The 24,638-nt window shown below is 46.7% G+C and overlaps 1 protein-coding gene and 1 non-coding gene across 2 annotated transcripts; one reads left to right on the top strand and one right to left on the bottom strand.

Annotated features, from left to right (window-relative positions):
- Positions 1–6,662: 6,662 nt before the first annotated feature.
- LOC124698310 (alanine--glyoxylate aminotransferase 2 homolog 3, mitochondrial-like) lies at positions 6,663–8,799 on the bottom strand. The gene is made up of 9 exons (XM_047230801.1): positions 8,671–8,799; positions 8,335–8,565; positions 8,079–8,249; positions 7,831–7,974; positions 7,506–7,685; positions 7,189–7,414; positions 6,984–7,097; positions 6,817–6,903; positions 6,663–6,716 (listed from the first exon to the last, which is right to left on the bottom strand). The coding sequence occupies exons 1-9, from the start codon at positions 8,782–8,784 to the stop codon at positions 6,673–6,675; spliced, it is 1,311 nt and encodes a 436-aa protein (XP_047086757.1). The 5' UTR covers positions 8,785–8,799; the 3' UTR covers positions 6,663–6,672.
- Positions 8,800–24,285: 15,486 nt separating this feature from the next.
- TRNAG-CCC lies at positions 24,286–24,356 on the top strand. The gene has a single exon. It is a non-coding gene; the product is annotated as a tRNA-Gly (tRNA).
- Positions 24,357–24,638: the final 282 nt, after the last annotated feature.

Below are 24,638 nucleotides of genomic sequence, written 5' to 3'. Positions count from 1 at the left end.
GCAAAGATAAATGAATGAAATTTTAAAGGTAGCACTCAAGTAATTTAATTTGGAATGGCAGAAAAATACCACATAGTAGGTAGATATGGTGGACACAAATGGCATGGGGTTTGGCTCAAGGTGTTTGGATGCACGAGAAGCATTTCCTCTCAGTACAAGGTTTGGGCTAGCAAGGTTGTTTGAAGCAAACACAAGTATGAATAGGTACAGCAAAACTTACACAAGAACATATTGCAAGCATTATAAGGCTCTACACTGTCTTCCTTGTTGTTCAAACACTTTACCCGAAAATATCTAGACTTAGAGAGACCAATCATGCAAACCAAATTAAACAAGCTCTACGGTAGTTCTCCAATAATAGATTAAACTACATGATGCAAGAGCTTAAACATGATCTATGAGAGCTCAAACAATTTCCAAATTTCCAAACCATATGCAACATTTTCTGATTCCAACCAAATAGCAATTTAACGAAGCAATTTCAGCCTTCGCCATGAACATTAAAGCACAATTAAGAACACAAGTGTTCCATATGAAAAAGCGGAGCGTAATATCTCCAATATAAGAATGATGGGATCCAACTTTATTCAAACCAAAACGAAAATAAAAGCAAACCGACGCTCCAAGTAAAGAACATAAGATGTGATGGAATAAAAATATAGTTTCACTAGAAGTGACCTGATAATGTTGTCGATGAAGAAGGGGATGCCTTGGGCATCCCCAAGCTTAGATGCTTGAGGCTTCTTAAAATATGCAGGGATGAACCACCGGGGCATCCCCAAGCTTAGACCTTTCACTCTTCTTGATCATAGTATATCATCATCTTCTCTTGACCATTGAAAACTTCCTCCACACCAAACTTTAAGCAAACTCATTAGAGGGTTAGTGCATAATTAAAAATTCACATATTCAGAGGTGAAACAATCATTCATAACACTTCTAGACATTGCACAAAGCTTCTGAAAGTTAATGGAACAAAGAAACTCATTCAACATAGCAAAAGCGGCAATGCGAAATAAAAGGCAGAATCTGTCAAAAACAGAACAGTCCGTAAAGACGAATTTGGCAGGGGCACTTAATTTGCTCAAATGGAAAAACTCAAAACTAATGAAAGTTGCGTACATATATGAGGATCACGCTCGTAAATTTGCAGATTTTTTTGATTTTTCTACAGGGAAATCTGTACGAATTCGTGATAGACAGCAATGCTGTTTCTGCGCAGCGATCCAAATCTAGCATCAACTTTAGCATAGAAACTTTACTTGACACAAAAACATGATAAGGAGAGGTTGCTACAGTAGTAAACAACTTCCAAGACTCAACAATACAGTAAATAAAATGAAATTTGGGTTATCTCCCAAGAAGTGCTTTTCTTTAACGCCTTTCAGCTAGGCGCAGAAAATGCAAATCAAGTATTTTCAAGAGATGGAGCATCAACATTACCTCGGGCTTTACGCCTACCCTTCTTACTATTTTTCTTACTCTTTGATTTAGGGAATACATGTCGGCCTCCCGGTGTGCATTTTAGGGTGCCTTCTCCCGTATTTATGATTGCTCCCAATAGTTTCAGCAGGGATCTTCCAAGTGTGATTTGTCCTGTTCCTACACATTCAATAACAAGATAATCAGTGGATACTGTTTTCCCAAGAATGGTTGTGTGCACACCCTCGGCTATTCCCTTAGGAATTACAACGGAGTTATCAATAAGAGTTATTCCTTCTCCCCCTTCAACTAGTCCCCAAAGTGTCAAAGATTTATAAATACTCTCAGGCATAAGACAAAATTCAGACATAATATCACAACGGGCATGAAAAGTTTCACCACCAATAATAACTTTAATAGTAGGGTTCCACATTGAGGGTTCAGAGTTCACTAAAAATTCATCAAGACGGTTACGAACATAACTATAATTTTCTTTCAAGCAAGATGCACTTATCTCAAGGGTGTTTAATCTATTATAAATGCTAATAAGGGCTGAATCAAAGTTATTAGCTGAACTATGTGATGCAACCAATTTTTTATAGCGTTAAAAGCTTGATCACCGTTGCAATGAAGGAAATCTCCTCCCACTATAGCATCTAAGGCATATCTATAGCGAATCATAAGCCCAAAATAAAAATTACTAAGAAGCAAACTTAGAGTCATTTGAGGTTCAGCTTCGCGATAAGCATAAAAAATTCTAGACCAAGTGACATGGGTATACCCTTCGGGTACCCATTATTGGTATACCTGGATCGGCTCGGCCCAATATGAAGAAGGACCCGAAGAATTTGCCTGAAGAAGGACCCGGAGAATTTGCCTGAAGAAGGACCCGAAGAATTTGCCTCAAGAAGGACCCGACGAATTTGCCTCAAGAAGGACCCGACGAATTTGCCTCAAGAAGGACCAAGCATCTTTAAAACTCTCCTCATCTCCTTGTTTAAAAGTAAAGACTAATTCCTCAGGTGAAGAAGTAACAGGTACAGAGCTAGACATGATAATAACAGTAAACTAAATGCAAGTAACTAATTTTTTTGTGTTTTTTATATAGAACAAGTAAACAAGACAGAAAGTAAAGTAAATATTTTTTTGTGTTTTTTAATTTAAAGCAAACAAGACAGAAAATAAAGTAAAGCAAAGCAAGACAAAAACAAAGTAAAGAGATTGGAAGTGGAGACTCCCCTTGCAGCGTGTCTTGATCTCCCCGGCAACGGTGCCAGAAAAAGTGCTTGATACACGTAGATATACACGTCCGTTGGGAACCCCAAGAGGAAGGTATGATGCGCACAGCGGCAAGTTTTCCTTCAGAAAGAAACCAAGGTTATCGAACCAGTAGGAGCCAAGAAGCACGTGAAGGTTGTTGGTGGAGGAATGTAGTGCGGCGCAACACCAGTGAATCCGGCGCCAATGTGTAACCTGCACAACACAATCAAGATACTTTGCCCCAACGTAACAGTGAGGTTGTCAATCTCACCGACTTGTTGAAAACAAAGGATTAAGCGTATCGAGTGGAAGATGGTGTTTGTTTGCAAAGAACAGTAAAAACAATGATTGCAGTATAATGTATTCAGATGTAAAAGAATAGACCGGGGTCCACAGTTCACTAGTGGTGTCTCTCCAATAAGATAACTAACATGCTGGGTGAACAAATTACAGGTGGGCAATTGACAAATAAAGATTCAATACATATAAACGATGATTACTATGTGATTTAATCAGGGCATTACGACAAAGTACATAGACCGCTATCCAGCATGCATCTATGCCTAAATAATCCCCCTTCAGGTTATCATCCGAACCCCCTCCAGTATTAAGTTGTAAACAACAGATAATTGCATTAAGTATGGTGCGTAATGTAATCAACACTAATATCCTTAGACAAAGCATCAATGTTTTATCCCTAGTAGCAACAGCACATCCACAACCTTAGAACTTTATGTCACTGTCCCAGATTCAATGGAGGCATGAACCCACTATCGAGCATAAGTACCCCCTCTTGGAGTTACAAGTATCAACTTGGCCAGAGCCTCTACTAGAAACGGAGAGCATGCAAGAACATAAACAACACATATATGATAGATTGATAATCAACTTAACATAGTATTCTAGATTCATCGGATCCCACCAAACACAACATGTAGCATTACAAATAGATGATCTTGATCATGTTAGGCAGCTCACAAGATCTATAACAATGATAGCACAAGCGGAGAAGACAACCATCTAGCTACTGCTATGGACCCATAGTCCAAGAATGAACTACTCACGCATCAATCCGGAGGCGGGCATGATGATGTAGAGCCCCTCCGGTGATGATTCCCCTCTCCGGCAGGGTGCCGGAGGCGATCTCCTCGAATCCCCCGAGATGGGATTGGCGGCGGCGTCTCCGGAAGGTTTTCCGTATCGTGGCTCTCGGTACAGGGGGTATTCGCGACGAAGGCTTTAAGTAGGCGGAAGGGTAGGTCGGGGGGCCACACGAGGGCCCCACACACAGGGCCGCGCGGCCGGGGCCCGAGCCGCGCCGCCCTGTTGTGTCGGCGCCTCGTGGCCCCACTTCCTTTTCCCCTCGGTCTTCTGGAAGCTTCGTGTAAAAATAGGACCCTGGGCGTTGATTTCGTCCAATTCCGAGAATATTTCCTTACTAGGATTTCTGAAACCAAAAACAGCGAGAAACAAAGAATCGGCGCTTCGGCATCTTGTTAATAGGTTAGTGCCGGAAAATGTATAATAATGCTGTAAAGTATGTATAAAACATTCAAGTATTGTCATAAAAGTAGCATGTAACATAAGAAATTATAGATACGTTTGAGACGTATCAAGCCACAAAATTGAGAAATATAATAAAAAAATTGTTGGTTGCCTATTCACCCCTCGTCTAGTCGCCTATATCAATGCCTTTAGCCGCGCTAACGTGCATGTGTAACCCTTGTGGTGTGTTCCCATTAATGGTTGATGTCTTAAGTGAATGTCCTAGACATTTTTTTTGCATTGTTATGTGTTTACTGCATGTACGATATATTGATATCCCTGGACAAGCCGTGTAAGGTTTTTATGTGGATGTGTTAATTGATATACCCTAGCCGAATTGTATTGTATTATTGTCAATGTTTGTAGCTTGAGATGCTAACTCTATTTTTTTTGCTTATGTTTAATTATGTTAACCATATTTTGCTTTACATAATGGTTAAACACTGTTTATGTTAATCCAAATTCCATTTTCCAATAATAGAAAACCACATAATAATATGATAATAAGGTTTATGTTCAAGTATTTGGTTCGAATTACTTCAAAGAAAAACCGTTCAACCTACATTGTAAAACGCATACTAAGTTGGATAATATTGATGCGAGCTTATACTACCCCCTCTGTCCCAAAAAAGGACAATGTCCTATATGTGTCTAAAAAATGGGATGTATCTAAACATGATTTAGTGCATACATACATGCAAACTTAGAGAAATTTGTGGCATCTTTTTGGAACGGAAGGAGTGGTTTTTAACTAGATTTCCCAAATAACAACTTTGTCTTATGATGCTATTTCCATCGATCGTAAGTGTGTTCTTATTATGTCTAGTTTATAAGTGTACATTGTTCGCAATTATATGATATCTTAGGGGAAAGATTTTTTTGTGTTGAGGGAACGTTGAGCTTAATCCGAGTTACACATTATGCTCCTATGGTTACTATACTCAATTTTACATATAAAATAAGAGAACAATCAAATTATGTACTTTTATTCAAAACATAACATATTATTCATTTATGGGTAACCATGGGGAGACATGTTTCTTCTCATTGCTGTTGCGATATTTTATTGCACCGCACAAGTCATTTTTAAGAGTGTTCTGTCATATGTGAACAATGTCACAATCTAGGACGATGAACTATTTTGGTGATAATGTATAAAAGTATGATGAGAACAATGGATAAGAATAAGTTGATAATGATGTGGTGTTTGTCCCACCATTTTTCACTATAATCTTTTGAACTAATATTCTTATTTAGATTCATATTTATCTATTCATACATGTATGCTCATTAGTAAAATCTTGGAAAAAATTGAACATATGCTATTTATTTTTGGCATCTCATTCATACCCATCAAATGATGAGGCAAGAAGTTTGCACACAATGTGCTAGTCACCAAGGTAACAATGTAACCAAAAAGGAATCTTTTATTTTTATTTTATAGTCCATGGTAAATAAAGGTCATAATTATGTAATCTTTTCCACCATTTCATATACAAACATACTATATATATGGTAATGTTTATTGAATAGTTTGAGAAATGTTGATTGCAAATGTGTGCACATGCCAATATGAATTTGATAGATATTTGATCATTTATTGTATGTATATATTGACGTACGCAAGGAATATGACCGACAATTAATCATGTTCGGTATTGTGGTATGCCTCCAGGAGGCATGAGACAACATCACAACCAGTTGAACCACATGAACGGCTTGTAATAGATGTAGAGACTATAGCGGATCTAGCTCATTAATCGCGTGAGGCCACGTGGTTCTTTTTCCGATAAAAGGTCAGATGGTTTGTAAAACCCTCACATAGAGGGTTTTTCAACCACCAAAGACCGGCTTGTTTGGTGCTAGTGTATATAATCATGGAAGACATCACACACGTATCCACCATGATACAACAACAATGTTCATGTGTCGGGGCGATGGGTGATGAGAAAGAAGTGTCCATGCCACGGGGAAGTAGGTTTCAACTATAAAATGGTTCTTCTTGTGACGTGTCAGGATCTTGCGTGGATGTCTCGGTAATCTGATGTAAAACATATTTATAACAATCCTTGTTCACAGGTAACATGAGGATTCAGTTGGAATTTAAAAAAAGATCGAGTTGGGATTCATTGGGTGTGGATCACTTTGGGATATCTTCAGTTTCAAAGGCAAGGACAGATATCACTTTGGGATATCTGAGTGCATACAAGTTTGCATCAGACTTCGGACCGGTCTCTTTCAAGTGTTCAGATCTGATCTCTGACCAAAAGGAACCCTGGCCCAGTAGCTATTGTAGCATTACACAATAAGGTTTTCAAAGGGTAATCTGAAGTAAATTGCGATTGCTTCAGTCGAATTCAGGTGAAGTTCAGTTGTTCACACATGGGCAAGGATATCTATACCTATGTACAATACCACCCCCATAGCAAATGCTGGTTCAGCAGCTTAGAGTTTCGACAGCGCAATGTCCATCACATCAACGAAGAAATCTGCATTCGTCATCACCAAACAATAAATAAATAAATTTCATGTGCAACACGTGTCCAAAGAGTTTGCATCATAGAAATCAAAGTGGGTGAAACATCGTACCAGCATCTTCCTTGGTGAAGCACAGAGGGGGAGTGATCCTGAAAACGTTCCCATAAAATCCCCCTTTCCCGACCAGAACGCCCATATCTGCTCACCGGAAAACATGGTCAGAAATAAGAACAGCAACCTTTTGCAACAGGTGGAAGCAAAAGAGTTCTTGCTAGTACCTTTCATGTGCTCCATGGCATGGCAAATCTCGTCTTTCGCCGGAGTCTTGAGCTGTCGATCGGTCACAAGCTCGACGCCAAGCATGAAGCCTGTTCCCCTCACATCACCTATGACTGCAAGAGCAAAAAAATGAAGTCTGTTGGAATCTTTCGAAAGTTAAATCTTCTGAGAGCCAGGTGGTGAAGATCAGATGCATGCACATACTGTCGTGCTTCTCCTGGAGACCGCGGAGGCGGTCTTTGAGGTAGGAGCCGACGATGAAGGCGTTCTCCTGGAGCCTCTCCTTCTCAAGCACCTTGAGGACGGCGAGCCCGCCGGCCGTGCAGAGCGGGTTTCCGCCGAAAGTGTTGAAGTAGCATCGCCGGGTGAGGACCTGCGCGATCTCCGGCGTCGTCACCACGGCGCCCAGAGGGATGCCGTTGCCGATTCCCTGCGTCCCAATTGCAGACGAGTGATCAGAAAAGGAAGAGAAGTGACAAAGACATGTGTGCTTTGTGTGTGTGTCTCGTTGTTCTGTGCACCTTTGCCATGGTCACGATGTCAGGGATCACGCCGTGGGTCTCGAACCCCCAGAAGTGGCTGCCGACGCGCGCGAAGCCTGCCTGGACCTCGTCGGCGATGCAGAGGCCACCGGCCTTCCTCACCGTGTCGTAGGCGAGTGGCAGGTAGCCTGGCGCCACCTCGACGATCCCACCAACACCCTGCAAGTAGGACCGGCGAAAAAGAAAGAAAGCTTCAAGTCTGCTCGCGTCATCTCCACTTGTGTGCACTACTATCATGAGTTCTGAGAGAAAAGCTCTGCTTTGGTAATGACAGCGATGGATCCGTGAAGAAGTAACGTCGTACCTGGATAGCTTCGGATATGAAGCCAGCAACGTGGCCAGTGGTGCCGAACTCGATGATCTCCTTCACGTCTCGCGCGTACTTGTCGGCGTCGGAGCCGAAGGCGCCTCTGTAGGGGTCCGGGTTCACGGCATGGTGCACGCCACTCTTCAGTAACGCACATATCAAACGATCAAAGAAAAGGTTCAGAGTTCCGGTGATGAACTTGTATCACTACCAGTGCTTCCGGCGAGCGATTCTTGTGATCATACCTGAACAACATTGAACTTCCAGTTCTTCTGCGCGGTGGCGCCCATGGTGCCGGAGGCGTTGCCGTGGTAGGAGTTCCGGAGAGATATGATGTCGTGGGAGCCGGTGTACAGACGGGCCATCATCATCGCGAGCTCGTTCGCCTCCGTGCCGGAGTTGGTGAAGAAGACAACCTATATGATTTTGTACTACACTCCGTCAGGCAATTAACGAGTAAGTGTTTCGTGCATCTGTTTATATAATCTGGTATGTGCGTGCCTTGAGATCGCCGGGCATCTTGGCGGCGAGCGCCTCGGCGAAGTCGGCGATCGCGTGGTTGAGGTAGAGCACGGTGGAGTGCTGCAGTCGCCTGGCCTGCGCGGTGATCGCGTCGATGATGTCCGGGTGGCTGTGGCCGCAGCACACCGTGGCGATGCCGGCGAACGCGTCCAGGAAGCGCCGCCCGTGCTCGTCGTACAGGTACTGCTTCTTCCCCTCCACAATGTTCAGCTGCAAGGAAACCAATTAATCGTTTCAGCAGAGCTCCAACTGATTTACCTTTTTTTTCAGATAATGGTTCTTCCGACTGAGAGATCGAGAAAGAATAACACTGACGGGGTTGGAGTAGAAATGAAACAGGGACGGGCTGAGGAACTCGGCGCGCTTGCGTGCGATCTCTACGGCGGTCGGGCCGTCGTAGGGCAGCGGCACGTGGTCGAAGGCCGGCATTCTCGGCACGTCCACCGGCGCCCTGACCGCCGCGGCGAGCCTAGAGAACGATCTCCTAGCCATCGTAGCCCCCTGCATCTCTTAGTACGTGCACACCTGAAGAATCCAACAAACTATGCGTTCTCCAACGCTTGCTATATATCTTGACCTCAAATGTAACAAATCTCAAGAATTCAAGAGAAAGTTTCTATGTTCCCGTCTCCTCTATATCGTCGTCGAGCTTTCTTCCTTTGGGTCTAGCTCGTGTAGGAGAGGATGTGTGAATCAGGCGTGGGAGACTACTTGAGGGGACGGGGTGTGGAGGGGTTTATAACGTGGCGCAACCTGCAAAAAAGTTCGAAATATATTAATCTGTCGCTTGCTTGCATCAATAGAACAGCGCAGTTAATTACATGCAGCTTAGCCATGGAAATTTTGAACATCCCGTTAGAAACCCTCCCCAGGAACAGAAGGAAGGAGTTACAGTAGGCATGAATCTGGACAGTTTCCGTTTTGGGTTAGCCGTGCGATCGGAATTGGGCTCGCATGCAGAAAAGGGTTAGAACACTGTGCGGTCTAATTTTAGCTAACCGATGTGTACTTTACCTGAGTGCGTTGAAACTCGGACTGGTTCACTGAACCTAGACACACCGTAAGAAGATGGAAGCCGTTGGAAAGACGAAAGGATGAAACAGAAGCGAGGTATACAAGTGATAAGCCGATGACACGTTTGTTTCTCTATTCCTCGATGCGTCCTAAAAGGACATTGTCGCCGCATGCAGTTTGATTTTGACATGTTTTTAATTGCTACTGCTACGTTGTTTACAAAAATGGTTTCGAAAGAAATCGGCGGCATCGGTCGTTTAATTACAATTTGCTTTGCAAATCAGATCCACACATGCAAGTGTAGGGCTTAATCCCTCGGTTCCATAATTATATTGTGATTGTAGTTTAAATTTAAGCTAAATCCACTACAAGAATTATGGTACGGAGGGAGTACTTAAAAAATGAACAATTGTTTTGAAGGATTTAATTGAACCCTTTTTCAACAGCCATGGCGGCTGCGATTTGATTACTGCATGGAGTAGTTTAGACGGTCGGTACATGTAGTACATATCCTCGTTTCAAAAAAAACATGTAGTACATATCATATACTATCCATAGTTCCCTGCATTCGACATGCCTTCTGACGAGAAATGCGGTGAGTCGATTGAGTGCTTCTTCTGCATTTGTACGTAGGAGGATATGGATGTGCCTACTGCCTACACATCACAATCCGCGCTGTCCATATATTAAGCAAAGTAATACTAGCTGAAATGCAACTAGTAGTTGCGCGTATCGACAGACACACGGCAGCGCTTCCCTTAAACAAACCCATGGATTGGATTCAGACGTGTATGGCGTGACATTGATTAGGGAACAAACTGTAGTGATCTCAATAAGCAAGTACAGTTAATTGTGACGAGACATCAATTAGCAACAACCAATGGCATGGGCAAATGTATAAACAGGCTCATGGTCCATCTAGGTATGTGTCGCGGGCTCATATAGTAGGACTAATTCTATGCAAGATAACATAGTGCTGTACATTATTTGGAAAAAGTTAAATTGGAGGACTATGCAAATCGGTTTTGCCCTGTAGTTATATTCAATCTGATCTAGCTTTATAAAGAAGCACACCAAATTTGGTGCATTCACGTTCACAAGATAATAAATTTGCTGCATTCCCTCTCCTTTAAGAAGCTAAGCAACTTCCCACATAAAAAAAAATACTCCCTCCGTCCCACGAGGTTGTCTGATATTTGTCAAAATTTAAATATTTTTTTTGACACCTTTACCGTAGGGGAGTCCCCTACGGTGTAAATTTTATATTATAATAGAGCCTCCACAAAGTTTGTGTTTACATCATGGCGGGTAAAAATGAAAGTTAGACATTTAAATTACAAAGAGAGCGCCAATAACCAATCTAAGAGGGGTTGTACTTTACAAGATTTAACCTTGTACCTATGCAGCATAACATCATTTTGGAAGCCTATTTTCCATCTAGCAAATGATTTGCTGCATTCCCTCTCCTTTAAGAAGCTACGCAACTTCCCACATAGAAGGCTAATCAACTAAGGGTTTGCTCATTTTTTTTTAGATGGTTTTGCTAATTCTTAATGGACTGAGAATTGAGTTAATACCCAGTCATGTCTGTAGCCGGCAGATTTGCATCATCGTGATTGTGTCGGTCTCAGATCGCACATGGGTTGCTTCCATTTTCAACCAAGATTTATTTTTTCACACTATACACGGTAATTCTTCAGGAGGCTAATAAAATTCTTTACGCGGTGCATAATCATACCGTACTAAGAAGTAAGTTAATTCTTAGTCGTCTGAGCTCTAGTGTCTCCTATTTTCTACAAACTAAACTGTCTGATCACTGCATAAATGAGTTGGAATCATATATCAATTATATGTATATATACTAGAGTAAAACGCTTCGGGGGTCACGAAGTTGTCACCGATGAGCGTATTAGTCACGAACTGGGAAAATGACAAGTATTGGTCACCAAGTTGTAGAATTGTGTCTCGTTAGTCTTTCCGTCAGGATAGCCGTTAAGTTGGTGACGTGGCGCCATCAGTGGTCACGTGAAACGCGCGTGCGGCCGGCCGGAAGCCAAAAATCTGACCGAAATTATTGCAATATTGTAAAATCAATATAAAAATATCTACATGCCCAAAATTAGCAAATAATATACCGTTGGATTCATAAAAAGGAGTACAACACTTTGGTACCGTTGGTTTGCACTTTTGCAAAACTTACAGATATTCAAATTTTAATGAGTGTTTATGGTGTTTTTGACATGATTTAAATTCAGTGAATGCGTTTAACATTAAACCAATACCAAATGACTCGTATTAAAATTTCCCATCCACTAGTATGCCTGTGGTAGAATTTTAATTTGCTCTTTAATTCGCGCGTAAATATCCCCGGCCATTTGCTCTTTAATTTGCCACCTCATCATCATCATGTAGTAAAAAAGATTTCCTTGGAGTACTAGGAAGCATCTGATTCCGACTTGCTGTATGCGAACTTTTCAGGTGGTCGCTGATCGCCAGCCATCACCTGCCGGGTCGGACAGACAATGAGATCAAGAACTACTAGAACTCGTACCTAATCCGCCAGATCCACACCTTCCAGAGGACGTACGCCGCCAGCAACGACACCACCGTGATCATCGACATCACCAAGCTCACTGCCGCCGGGAAGCGGCGCGGCGGCCGGACATGCTCTCCAGGCCACGCATGCTCTGGACACAAAAATTTGATTTGAAACACTTCATATGAAATTTTCTAAATTCAAAATGATTTTAAATAGGCATTTTAACACAACAGTAAAAATATGATGAAAATAGTTTCAGTTTCAAAATTCTACCACAAGCATACTAGTAGATGGGCAATTTCAATATGAGTCATTTGGTATTGGTTTAATGTTAAACACATTCACTGAATTTAAATCATGTCAAAAACACCATAAACACTCATTAAAATTTGAATATCTGTAAGTTTTGCAAAAGTGCAAACCAACAGTACCAAAGTGGTGTACTCTTTTTTCTGAATCCAACGGTATATTATTTGCTAAATTTGGGCCCGTAGATATTTTTATATTGATTTTACAATATTACAATAATTTCTGTCAGATTTTTGGCTACGGGCCGGCCGCACGCGCGTTTCACGTGACCACTGATGGCGCCACGTCACCAACTTAACGGCCGTCCTGACGGAAAGACTAACGAGACACAATTCTGCAACTTCGTGATCAATACTTGCCATTTTCCCAGTTCGTGACTAATACGCTCATCGATGGCAACTTCGTGACCCCCGAAGCGTTTTACTCTATATACTATATGTATAGTTAAATTTGGAATTGAACAAATACATAGCTAGTGCCAACAGATTCCGGGTGGTTGCATGGGCTCCAACTGTGAAACTCTTTTGGTTTATAACACACAATGTTAGTTCAACTAAGAGCTTGTTGGTGCAAACTTCCATAAAAATGGCCACACTTAAGTCTAGCCCATGCGTGAAACTCCTTTGGTTTATAACAGAAAATGTTAGTCCAACTAAGAGTTTGTTGGTGCAAACTTCCATCAAAATGGCCACAATTAAGTCTAGCCCATGCTTGAAACTCCCTTGGTTTATAACAGAAAATGTTAGTCCAACTAAGAGTTTGTTGGTGCAAACTTCCATCAAAATGGCCACAGTTAAGTCTAGCCTCAAACATGACGGTCAGATGTTTGAGATGAATACATGTACATGCCAGCTATAATATGGAAATGCACAAACGTTGAGATTACAAGAGTGATGGCCTTGCGACCTGTGGCAGGGCTAGACCAGCCATGGGAGTTGTTCGGAGACTATCATAGCCTTATTGAGTCTCCTTGTTGGATGCATTATGTCGATGTAATACAGGGAGAAGCACCCGAGCAACGGTGAATGCAGGTCTCAACCGAACTCCGTCAACAAACGCTGTGCATTGGTGTTGTATTGATGTGATTGCTACTTCATAGATAAACCATTGGTTTGGGTTTCTAAGAAATTATGTGACTTCTTTTCCTTATGTAAGCTCTTAATTTGGACATAAAAACTGGAAGGTGTCTCTTGTGAACAAAAAGTATAGTGAGTAAGTAGATGCTCCCCCACAATAAACAAGGAAAAAACTGTTGCTACCATTACTGGCTCATGGTGCATATTATTAGCTCTCGAGTAGTGTGTGGGAGCATGCTTCCTAGTTGGATCCACAATGGAGTCACACTTAGTCCTTATCTGATTGCCTAGTAGCTGATTACCTTTCTTTGTTTAAGCTTTTTTTTTTTTTTTGAGTTTAGACCCTTAGATGATCCCCAACCCGCGGCTTACTCAGACATCACTATATTTCAGCTAACGAATCAGCTCATCCGTTGACATCATCGTGTTTGTTCAGTAAGTGGAGCAACCCTGAGTGTCTAGCACCGAGAAAACGTTCTGAAAAAAATATGACTTGAATTTGGAGACTAGCACCGTAAAACCAAGCTTGAAAGCACAATTTTTTTTATTGAGATAAAACGCACAATGAAAAGCTAAAGCTGTCAAACTCATTTCCATAAAAAAATCTCTAGTACTAGCTCCGTACTATGTTTGCCTGGAATTAGTTAAGTGGATGAAACGATGAACCATTTCTAGTTAATTGGCCTCCTTTGACAAATGCATCGTGCCATGTCACGCATCACAATCACCTATACTAATGATAATATAAATTTTAAGTAGGAACTGCTTCTCTGCAAGGAGTCACTGTCAAAATTCACGACCTGACCAAACGTGACGAAACCGTAACTTGTAAGAAAAAGATCACCGTAGATATCTTAAGACATTCCCACTTTAATATGGAGTCATGGATATACCGATTTATTAGGGTGCTACTCATTTTGAGAAAATACTATAACCATTAATTTGATCAACAATGTATGAGGTATATGTCATATGTTTCACATTTTATTGATCAAACTAATAATCTAAGTTTTTTTTTCTCAAAATGCTTAATATCCTGATAAATCGGTACTGATGAAGTAATTAATTCACAATGATCCAATTAATGGACATTATTGCTCATGCCTCGTACTTCCCTTTGAATTGAAAAACCTTTTGCTAAACTCATAGAAAGAGAACCACAAAAATGTCTTCACATCATATATGTTTCTTAGATGGCATATTGGTTTTCTCTAAATGAATTATTAATTCATCGTAGCAAAATATTTTGTATTAAAATTTATAGTCTCTTGTGAACTTACTCTCCAATAAATAAATAAATAAATAAATAAACTCAGATTAATCTCATATAATTTTGTAGGTGCAGACATTATTTTCCGTTTAACCTTTAGATTGGATGATTCCGATTCATAATTGATCTTACCACACAAGAGATAAGATGGTGTAGCTTAAAAATCTCCAGTAATAAATAGAGAGTAAAAAAAGCTAGTCCATCTGATCCATAATTCTTGTCGTAGATTCAGATGTATCTATCAAAAATGTGTCTAGATACATCCAAATTTTGTGACAAGAATTATGGAACAGAGCGAGTACCACATGTATCATAGAACTAGAAGCGCAACCCTGGATAGCAACTAGCATTTATATAAAGTAAATAAAAAATAGTGTTTCACTTACTCGCTGGATTCTAAAAACACATCTATTGGGAGAAATGCAAGATTACAATATCATGCCCAAATGCTTTCTGTAGGATTATATTGCCAAAATATATTTGGTTGCACCGGCAAAAAACAAAGAAATATTTCTACGTTAATTGAATGGAAAGTTTACAACAGAATGTAACGCAAAAGCCTTAGGGCTCATTTGATTCATAGATATGAAAACACAGAAATAGGAAAAACATAGAATTAGAATGTCATGCCTACTTAAATTCTATAAAAACGTGAAATGTGTTTGATTGTAATACGGAGTAAAGAAATTTTCCATTAGATATGGCCTAATGTTTTTTCAAGGATTTACACAACAAGACTCCTATAGAACATGTTCTTATCAATCAAACAACATATGTAGACTTTTTTTCACAAGATCCAAATCCTACGTAATTTCTATACAAATCCTATGAATCAAAAGAGCCCGTAAACATTGTGTTCTTATATAATTCAGTCCACAAAATCGAACAACTCACACAACAAATATTCTAAAATTTTCAAATCCAAATTTTCTACCAAAATCCTTTGAATCCAAGAGGCACTTATTCAGTACTACGACTAACCTAAGTCCATCCGTTTCGAAGAGAAAAACTAACCTAAGTCCATTGAACGTGGACGAAGCACATCCCATCCCCATAAAGTCGAAGCACATACATAGACTGATCAGTCGTTTGGTGTCATGCTGTGTCAAGCTATATACCTAATCACCAAACACCAAATAAAGCTACATATATATGATTGACGATCACGTCGGTGTCTCACCTGCAAGAATGAGACATCGAAACGTCAGCGCTTGAGCTGAGGTTTTGTAGTTTCCTTTTTGTTTTATTTCATAATGCTTCGAGACACTCCACTTAAGCTGAAGTACATAGGCCGGAGCTGAGTGTGCGCCCAGTTGGATGAACAATCTGCTTGTGTCGTCAATGGCGAGCATCGTCGCGCGGAGACAATTGGCCGATAGTAGCACGACACGCTTATCACGCGACAGAGATGGGTTTTCTTCTGCGATCGAGGTGTGCGTACGTGTGTGGGGGTGAGAAGTCGAATAAACCTTGGGAACTCAAGTGCACCAGTACTGCACGCTGAGGCAAGACGAGTCACAGAAGCCCCAACATAATAGTCTTAATTATTAACATTGTCGACATGAAATAATACTGAGCCCTGGTGTTTTGCTGCTTGGATATTGAACATCCCGAAGGACTAGAGAGAACTCCAGGTGTGACGGAGGGGGAGAGCTGGCGGAAAAGTGCGACTGAGAGGGCGATTTTGAATTTGGTGGGGATGGTGGCCTCGCCGGCGCCGCCGGCGCCGGGCAAGGGCACGGGCCAGGACCGGTCTTGGTCAGAGCCGTCTACGGTGAAGGGCCTCTGCCAGGGAAGGTTCTGGGTCCTAGCCGGAGAAGAAGAGGAGACGGCGGAGTCAGTGAGTTCGGTGGAGGAGTCCGGGGATCTGGGGGAGGACGCGGCGGTAGGGAGCCCGCCCAGGAGGCCGGCGGCGACAATCTCCCTCGACGGCTTCATCCAGCGTGCGGAGGAGCTAGGGGGCTCTCTCGCAGACGTGCTTTTGCCCCGGGCGGCAGGAGCTCTAGGTTCTCGACCTTCTCGTCGCCGAGGTTCCGGCGATTGGGTGACGCGGGAGCTGGCGGGTGGCGGAGCCGACACCCCCCCTCCCCTGGGCGGGGGCCGTCGGGGGCTGGGGTCCTCTGTTCGGCGGCGGCCTCAGGGGAGGCGGCGCCGTCCTCGTCGGTGGCGGATGGGAGCGCCGCCGGGTCGGAGGAAGCTGAGGTTAGGTCACAGCAGCCGCAGGTCGGGCCGTGGCTGACGGCTGGGACCCCCAGAGGGGCGGGGCCAAGTGGGGCCCAAGTTGCGGTGGGCTGTGAGCTAGGGCCAAGGGTGGCCCAAGTTGCTGTGGGCGGTGGGCTTGAGCCCACTTCGGAGGCTGAAGAGACGGTTTTGGACTCCGTTCCAACGGGCTGGGAGGGTGGCTCGCTGGCCACTTGGGCGTCGGAGGCCTCTCAGCTGCTTGGGCCTAACGGGCCGTCTGGCGGCCTGCCTCCGAAGAGGGTTTTTAAGTGGCTGTGGATGCCGAGATGGTGCGTTTTCCCATCTTTAGGGTTCCCTGCTAGATCCAGTGAGGTGCGGCGGCGCTTGTGCGATCCCTTTGCTCCACCGCATCGCCTGCTCAGGCCAATCCAAGAGCCACCGCTTCTTCTCCGTTCGTTTGCGGACGCGGTCATGGACCGTGGCTTCGACGACGGCCGCAAGAGGAGGTTCGAGGGAGGGGCCAGGAGGCAGGAGGGAGGCGGTCGGGGCGAGGGGGCATGGCGTGAAGGTGGCGGCGCGCGCCACGACGGCAACAACAACTTCGGAGGTCGGATCGACGGTGGTGGTAGCCGCCAGGAGGGTGGTTACCGCTACCAGGAGCCTGGCGGGATGCGCCAGGAGGGCGGCTCTCGCTTTCAAGGGGAAGACTCCCGCTTCACGGAGCGCGGCGACGACCGTTGGGGTCCGCCACCGCCGTGGTGGGAGGAGCAGCAGAAACGTGAAGAGGCTCTGCGTGTGCGTGAGCTGCAGTCCCAAGGCCAGTCTGCGCGTGGATATGGGGACTGGACGGGTCCGGGTGGTCAGGGAGACCGCGCCGGTGCTCAGCAGCGTCTCCATTACCAGCAGCAACCGCAGGCCAAGGCCAAAGGGAAGAAGGCGCTGGGCCAGGGGGCAGGGGCTGGACCTGGCCAGCCTAAAGGGAAGAACAAGGCGACCTCCGCCAAGGCTGGGGCTACGGCGGCGGGGGAATGTTTCAAATGCGGGCGTGAAGGGCACTACCAATCGGAGTGCACTTTCGAGCCGCTGTGCGTGGTATGCAGCGGAGAGGGACACGCCTCCGCGAACTGCCCTTCAAAAGGAAACTCCCTCCGCCTCCAGTCCATGGGACATGCGATTTCTGGCGGGGGGTTTTTCAACATCAACGTCGAGCCACTTCAGGGGGTGAGCTTTCCAGGGGAGGTCTTTGCCGCGGTGATCAGGTTCGACAACTCTCCGCTTACAGAGGTGCAGCTCTCTGATGAGCTGAAGCATCTCGTGGACGAGATGTGGGACTGGCAGGTGTGCAGGCTCTCCGATACGGAGTTCTCGGTCGTCTTTCCGTCTAGGGAGACGATGCGACTGAGCACTGGGAGCGGTAAGCTCTACCTCCCTTTGTCCAAGAAGGACACCTCCATCCGAGAGGCTTTCATCTCCCCAAAACCATCCCTTGTGCTGCCCTCCACTTGGGTTCGGCTCACGGGGGTCCCGGATGTCCTGCTCTCCAAGGATCGGATGCGGGCTGCTCTCGTGATGGTGGGGCGCATGACTGACCTAGACGAGCTCTCTGTGCTTAAGAGGGGCCGGGAGCCTATTCGTGCACGCTTCCAATGCCGCTACCCGGACCGTATCAAAGGGTCGGTGCAGGTCTTCGTGAATGGTGAAGGCTTCACGGTTGGTGTTCAAGCTGAGACACCACCTCGTGGAGGTGCTGGTGGCTCCGGGGGTGCGCCGCCTCCACCGCTGCGCAAGGACACGGAGGACGATCTCTCGGATGAGTACTCAACGGATGATGAATGGAAACATGGAAGGAGGAGGAAGAACCAGGAACCAGCACAGAAGGACCCAGGGCAGCAACAGCCCAAGGGAGGCGCGGTGGGGCCGTCAGGGGCAAAGGCGTGCGACAAAGAACTGGGCTCGCAGAGCGCTCCGCCAGCGACGCGCGGGCTGGAGGCTCTTGACGTGCCGATCTTCCAATACAGGTCCAACCTGGGCCAGGGAGGCCTGGAGTGGACCAATTCCCAGGAGGTCACGACCGGTGGTGGGTCGTTGGGTGTGGTGCAGCCCAGAGAGGAGGAGGATCTCGCGCTGCTAAGTGCGGAGGACTCGCGGCTCTCGACTGAGACGGAGTCGCTCGTCATTGATCCCCTCCAGCTGCCGGCGGTTGACAGTCCGCAGGAGGGCCCTCCAGCTAAGATTGCCAGGTTGGTGTCCACGCTGGGGGAGAAGGAGCTGGGCAAGGAGGTGCTGCAGGGGAGGGAGCAGGAGTTGGCGAAGCTGGGCGGCGCGGCGACAAGGCTGGCGGGGCAGGACCTGCAGAAGGAGGCTTTGGCGTCCATGCCCCTGGCGCAAGGCCGACGCTCCCAGGCGGTGCCGTACTCGAGGCGCGGGGCGGTGCTGTCCACGCCCTCCACAGCGACCCGCAAGAGCGCAGGGAACGGAGGCGGCAAGACTGGTACCTCGACAATCGTGAAGGCGCAACGCTTGACGGCGGAGAAGAACCTGGAGGGCAAGTGCAAGGAATCAGGTACGTCCGCGGAGGTGCTTGGTTTTCTTTCTGATTCCCATCTTTCGGAGGTTATCCTGGATAGTGGAATGGTCTTCCGGCCCTCTGCGGGCACACCGGCGGAAGCCCTTTCGATCATCAGAGCGAAGGAGAAGGTCCAGGCTGCGCTAGCAGCGACGGCCCGGCGGCTTGAGCGCGAGGCGAAAGATCGCGCGGCGCAGGCGCAGGCGGAGGCCAGGGGTGCCCCGGAAGCTGTGTCGGAGGCCACGGAACCTTCGTCCCCAGGGGAGGGAGTGGCTGCTGCTGGTGCGCCGGCAGCATCGGCCGCCCCTCGGGCAGGGAGCCCGGTTTTTGGTCCTGTCTTGGAGCTGGACGGATCGGCAGGGACGACCCAGTGTTCCCCTGACCAGATCGGCGATGAGGTGGCGCAGGGAGCCAAACCTCGCCGGCGCAAGGGGCGCAAATCGAACCTCACGGTACGGAAAGGGAGTTCCAAAAGGAGAACCGCGTCATGAGGTTCCTTATCCAGAACATTAGGGGTTTTGGTGCGCCAGGGAGGTGCTCTCAACTCAAGGACATTATGCACAAGGAACGGGTGGATATTATTGGCTTGCAAGAGACTATTAAACAGGATTCACAGCGGTAGAACTCCGACGCCTCGAACATGGGGGCCAGTTTGCTTGGAACTGGCTGCCAGCGCAGGGGCATTCGGGCGGTATGCTTCTCGGCTTTCGAGACACGTGTTTTGAGGTGGGAAGCTGGAGGATGGGATCCTTCTTCCTTAGCGCGGACATCTTGCAACGAAACCTAAATCTTAAATGGCGGTTCATGTTGATCTATGGACCGGCGGACCACGCCAGGACGGCGGAGTTCTTGGGGGAACTAGAGGCCGAAGTCCTGGCCTGTCCCCTCCCACTGGTGGTGGGAGGGGACTTCAACCTTGTCCGCAGGGTGGCGGACAAGAGCAATGGGATTGTTAACTGGCCGAGGCTGCGCCGTTTCAACGACGTGCTGGCTGGCCTTGCGCTTAGGGAAGTCTGTCGAGCAGGGGCTCGGTTCACCTGGACCAATAACCAAGCCGCCCCCATTCGGGCGGTGTTGGATAGGGTGTTTGTGTCCAACAGCTGGGAAACCCTCTTCCCTCTGTGCTCGCTGGTGGCGATGACCAGGATTGGGTCCGATCACTGCCCACTCATTCTCGATAATGGGGAAAAGGGCATCCGCCGCTCACCCAGGTTTTTCTTTCAAACTTGGTGGTTTGGCGTTGATGGCTTCGGGGAGCTAGTTAAGGAGAAAATCCTGCGCGCTATGGTGGAGTCTGGGCCGCACCGCTGTAGCATCGATGCCTGGCAGGGGATTGCTAGAGGCTTGCGTTTGTTCCTCAAGGGTTGGGGAGCAAACCTCGGAAAGGAGAAGCGGTCCTTCCGAGAGGAGTTGCTCCGACAGGTTGCTTCTCTTGATAGGCAGGCTGATTCCTCAGGGCTCGACGAGGAGGGCTGGGCACTCCGGTACCACCTTGAGGACCAGATTACCCACCTGGACGCCTTAGACGAGGAATACTGGCGTCAACGGAGCCGCCTACAGTGGACCCTTAAGGGGGATGCGTGTACGGCATACTTCCATGCTTTCGCCAACGGGAGGCGTCGGAAGTGTTTGATCCCCAGACTTATGACTGAGACAGGGGAAGTCTCGGATCAGTCTGATCTGGTGGAGCATATCTACGGTTTCTATCAGGGGCTGATGGGAGCCCCAGGGGAGGAGAGGGTCCTCTCCCTGGCCGCTGACCTTTGGCCGGCCGAGCGGCAAGTGGCTGCCGAGGAAAATGCCGCGCTGGAACTCACCTTTACTCCGAAAGAACTGGACCAGGTGCTGGCGGACATGAAGCCTGATTCCGCTCCAGGGCCGGATGGGTTCCCGGTGGTGTTTTTCAAGAGATTCTGGGAGATTCTCAAGGGTCCGATCCTCACCATCCTTAATGACTTTACCCTAGGGAGGGTTGATATCTCCCGTCTTAATTACGGGATCATCTCGCTTATCCCGAAAGTGAAAGGGGCGGACACTGTCAAACAGTTTAGACCCATAGCCCTTATCAATGTCATTTTTAAATTCATAGCTAAGGCCTACGCGTCTAGACTAACCCCGATTGCGCACCGGACGATTGATCGTAGTCAAACTGCTTTCATAAAGGGGAGATGCCTACACGAGGGTGTGCTGGCACTACACGAGATCGCACATGAGCTCAGGACTAATAAGCTAAAAGGCCTTCTCCTCAAACTGGATTTTGAGAAAGCCTACGACCGAGTCGACTGGGGTTTCCTTCGGGAGGTATTGCTGAGAAAAGGGTTCTCGGCAGTATTGACTCACCGCTTGATGCAGTTGGTGTCTGGGGGTCAGACCGCTGTGAATGTCAATGGGGAGATCGGCCCCTATTTTAGGAATGCACGGGGAGTGCGGCAGGGAGACCCCCTATCTCCTATCCTGTTTGACTTTATGGTGGATGCGCTGGCAGCCATCCTCACAAAGGCCAAGCAGGCTGGACACATTCAGGGGGTGGTTCCACACCTTATTCCAGGGGGTGTTACTCATCTGCAATATGCGGACGACACCTTGATCTTGGTTGAGCCGTCATACCTGGGGGTGGCCAACCTTAAGACCATTTTGCTCTGCTTCGAGAATATGTCAGGACTTAAGATTAACCTGGCAAAAAGCGAGGCGGTGGTGACAGGGGTCACCGATGAGGCACAACGCAGGGTTGCGGAAGGCCTGAACTGCACGCTGGGATCCCTCCTGATCAAATACTTGGGGCTCCCGGTGTCGGATAGATCCCTCTCGGTGGCGGACTGGCATTTCCTCACGGAGAAGGTGGGTCATAGGGTTGACCCTTGGCAAGGGTTGTTCCTTGCTTCGGCGGGCAGGCTGGAACTGACAAACTCTTGCCTGTCGAATCTTCCCATGTTTGCGATGGGCATTTACCTACTTCATGAATCCACGCATGGGACGATGAATAGATCTAGATCCCGCTTCTTTTGGGAAGGGGTTGGGAACAAGAGAAAGTACCACATGGTGGACTGGGCCACGGTGTGTAGGCCGAAAGCGTTCGGGGGTCTGGGGATCCTCAACACGAAGTTTATGAATATTGCCTTGATGCTGAAGTGGGTCTGGAAGCTCTACCAGAATGCGGACGGTCTTTGGGCAGACCTGCTTCGCGCCAAATACCTGGGAGACAATGACCTCTTCTCGCCTCTCGTGCCGACGAAGGGATCCCAATTCTGGAACTCCATTCACAAGATAAAATGGTATTTCAAGTTGGGGGCGAAACACCAGGTGAGGGACGGGGCCCGAACCTATTTTTGGCTTGACTGGTGGACCGGGAATGGGCCATTGAGAGATAGCTTCCCTCGTCTCTTCGAGGTTTGTGACAACCCCTTTGCTACGGTGGCCGGGGTGCGCACTGCTGGGGGCTGGCACATTAGATTCAGACGCGCCTTTGGGTTGGCGGAAACGGTGGAATGGTCGAACTTATGCAGGATTTTCGACCTCCACCCTTTTGATTTGGGTCCGGACTTGGTGTCTTGGGGCCTGGAGGCCTCGGGGGAATACTCCACAAACTCCATTTATCACAGGATGTCCTTGGGTGCGGTGGTCACACACCTCAAGGACGTCTGGAAGGTTAGGGTACCGCCTAAGATTAGGATCTTCTTATGGCAGCTGCTCAGGGGACGCCTTCCGTCTGGAGATCAGCTGGTCAAACGACATGGACCTTCTGATGGGAATTGTGCTCTCTGTGGGGATAGAGAGGACTGTGCACACATTTTCTTTGGTTGCGACATAGCAAAGTTTATGTGGGCGGGAGTGCGGGAACTCCTTGGTGACGTTTGGAACCCGGCAGGGACTGGGCAGTTTCTCGCGATCGTCCATGGCCTATCGGGGCCCCTTCGTATGATAGCTTGGTTCACTTTTGCGGCGCAATGCTGGACCTTGTGGAATATTAGAAATAAACTTGCTATCGAGCGGAAACTGATTAACTCTCCGGCTGATGCGTTGTTTCAAATGGTGCTATATATGCAGCAGTGGAGGGCTCTGGTCAGAACGAAGGACCGAGGGCTGCTTGACATGACGATGGAGGAGATCCGGAAGATGCAGCGACGGGTGCGGAATGAAGAATCAGGATGATCCTTCTGGATGCTTTTCCATGTGTTGTACCCTAATAACTTGATCTATCCCGCCCCGTGGGCTACCCGTTTGCGTTTGGTTTCTGTTTGTGTGTGGTGGGTCTAGGACCCGTGGTGTTGTAAGAACTTGCTCGTCGGTGTTGCCGCTTTATCTATAAAGCTGGGCCTTTGGCCTTCTGTTTAAAACATCCCGAAGTTGCTGCTACAGCACCTCAACTACTCGTATTTCCAACTCTATTTTTGCTAGCTTATTTGTTATAGGAGTAGTACATGAATGATGAATCTCTATTACGTTGCTAGTTGTTAGTACTACAGTGTATATAGTTTCCGGAATTGGAAACGGGAACACTGAAGACCTCTTTCTTAAAAACAAAACGAGTGTTGACATGGGACTTTGTTTGCACCCTGTGCAGACTGCTTTCATCAGCTGGTGGATATATCCTCCTGGCCTAACATGTTCTTTCTTCCAGAAACAACTGCCTAATATTTGGATCCCATCTGCTCCATGACTCCATCGAGGTGTCGACTCACCGCAGAAAGCTAAGAGCACCATACACATCCCCTCTAGCTTGTCTGTCAGTACCGCATCTCCATCGATCAGGCATCAACAAGTGCAAACCTAAAACACATCCACATCATACGTCGTCACTCCAGCCAAGCTAGTTGGCTCCTGATGAGGATCTCCACGGACTAATGCGAAAAAAATTCGGTGCATAGTTGAATTTCTAGTCCAATCGCACGGCTACATCGGCGCTACAACACATGCAGACATTAGTAATGAGCTCAGGTCTACGATAGTAGGATTCTAATGGTTGTTCTGTCATCAAGCGCATCTGGTGTAGTGGTATCATAGTACCCTCCCACGGTACTGACCAGGGTTCGATTCCCTGGATGCGCACTATTGTTTTTTATGGTGATTCGGTTTTGTTTTTGCGTTTCTCCAATTGGTGTCAAATACCAGTGTCCTGACTAACTGAAACTTGTAAACACCACCTGCTACCTTTCTTATGCAACCAACATCTAGTCTTCTGGCTACATTTTTCTCATTGTATTCATGCATGCTAACTATATGTTGGGACGCATTGAGTCAAATTTCGTTGCAACGTGTATTCTTTCTCGAAGGCTTTACCATAATAGAATAGTAACATGCAAATGTTACTAATCTATGTTACTGCCTTCA

Source organism: Lolium rigidum, chromosome 3, assembly GCF_022539505.1.
Source record: "Lolium rigidum isolate FL_2022 chromosome 3, APGP_CSIRO_Lrig_0.1, whole genome shotgun sequence".
NCBI lineage: Eukaryota > Viridiplantae > Streptophyta > Magnoliopsida > Poales > Poaceae > Lolium > Lolium rigidum.
Note: the sequence above shows the minus strand (reverse complement) of the source record. Positions and strands in the feature narration are given on the sequence as shown.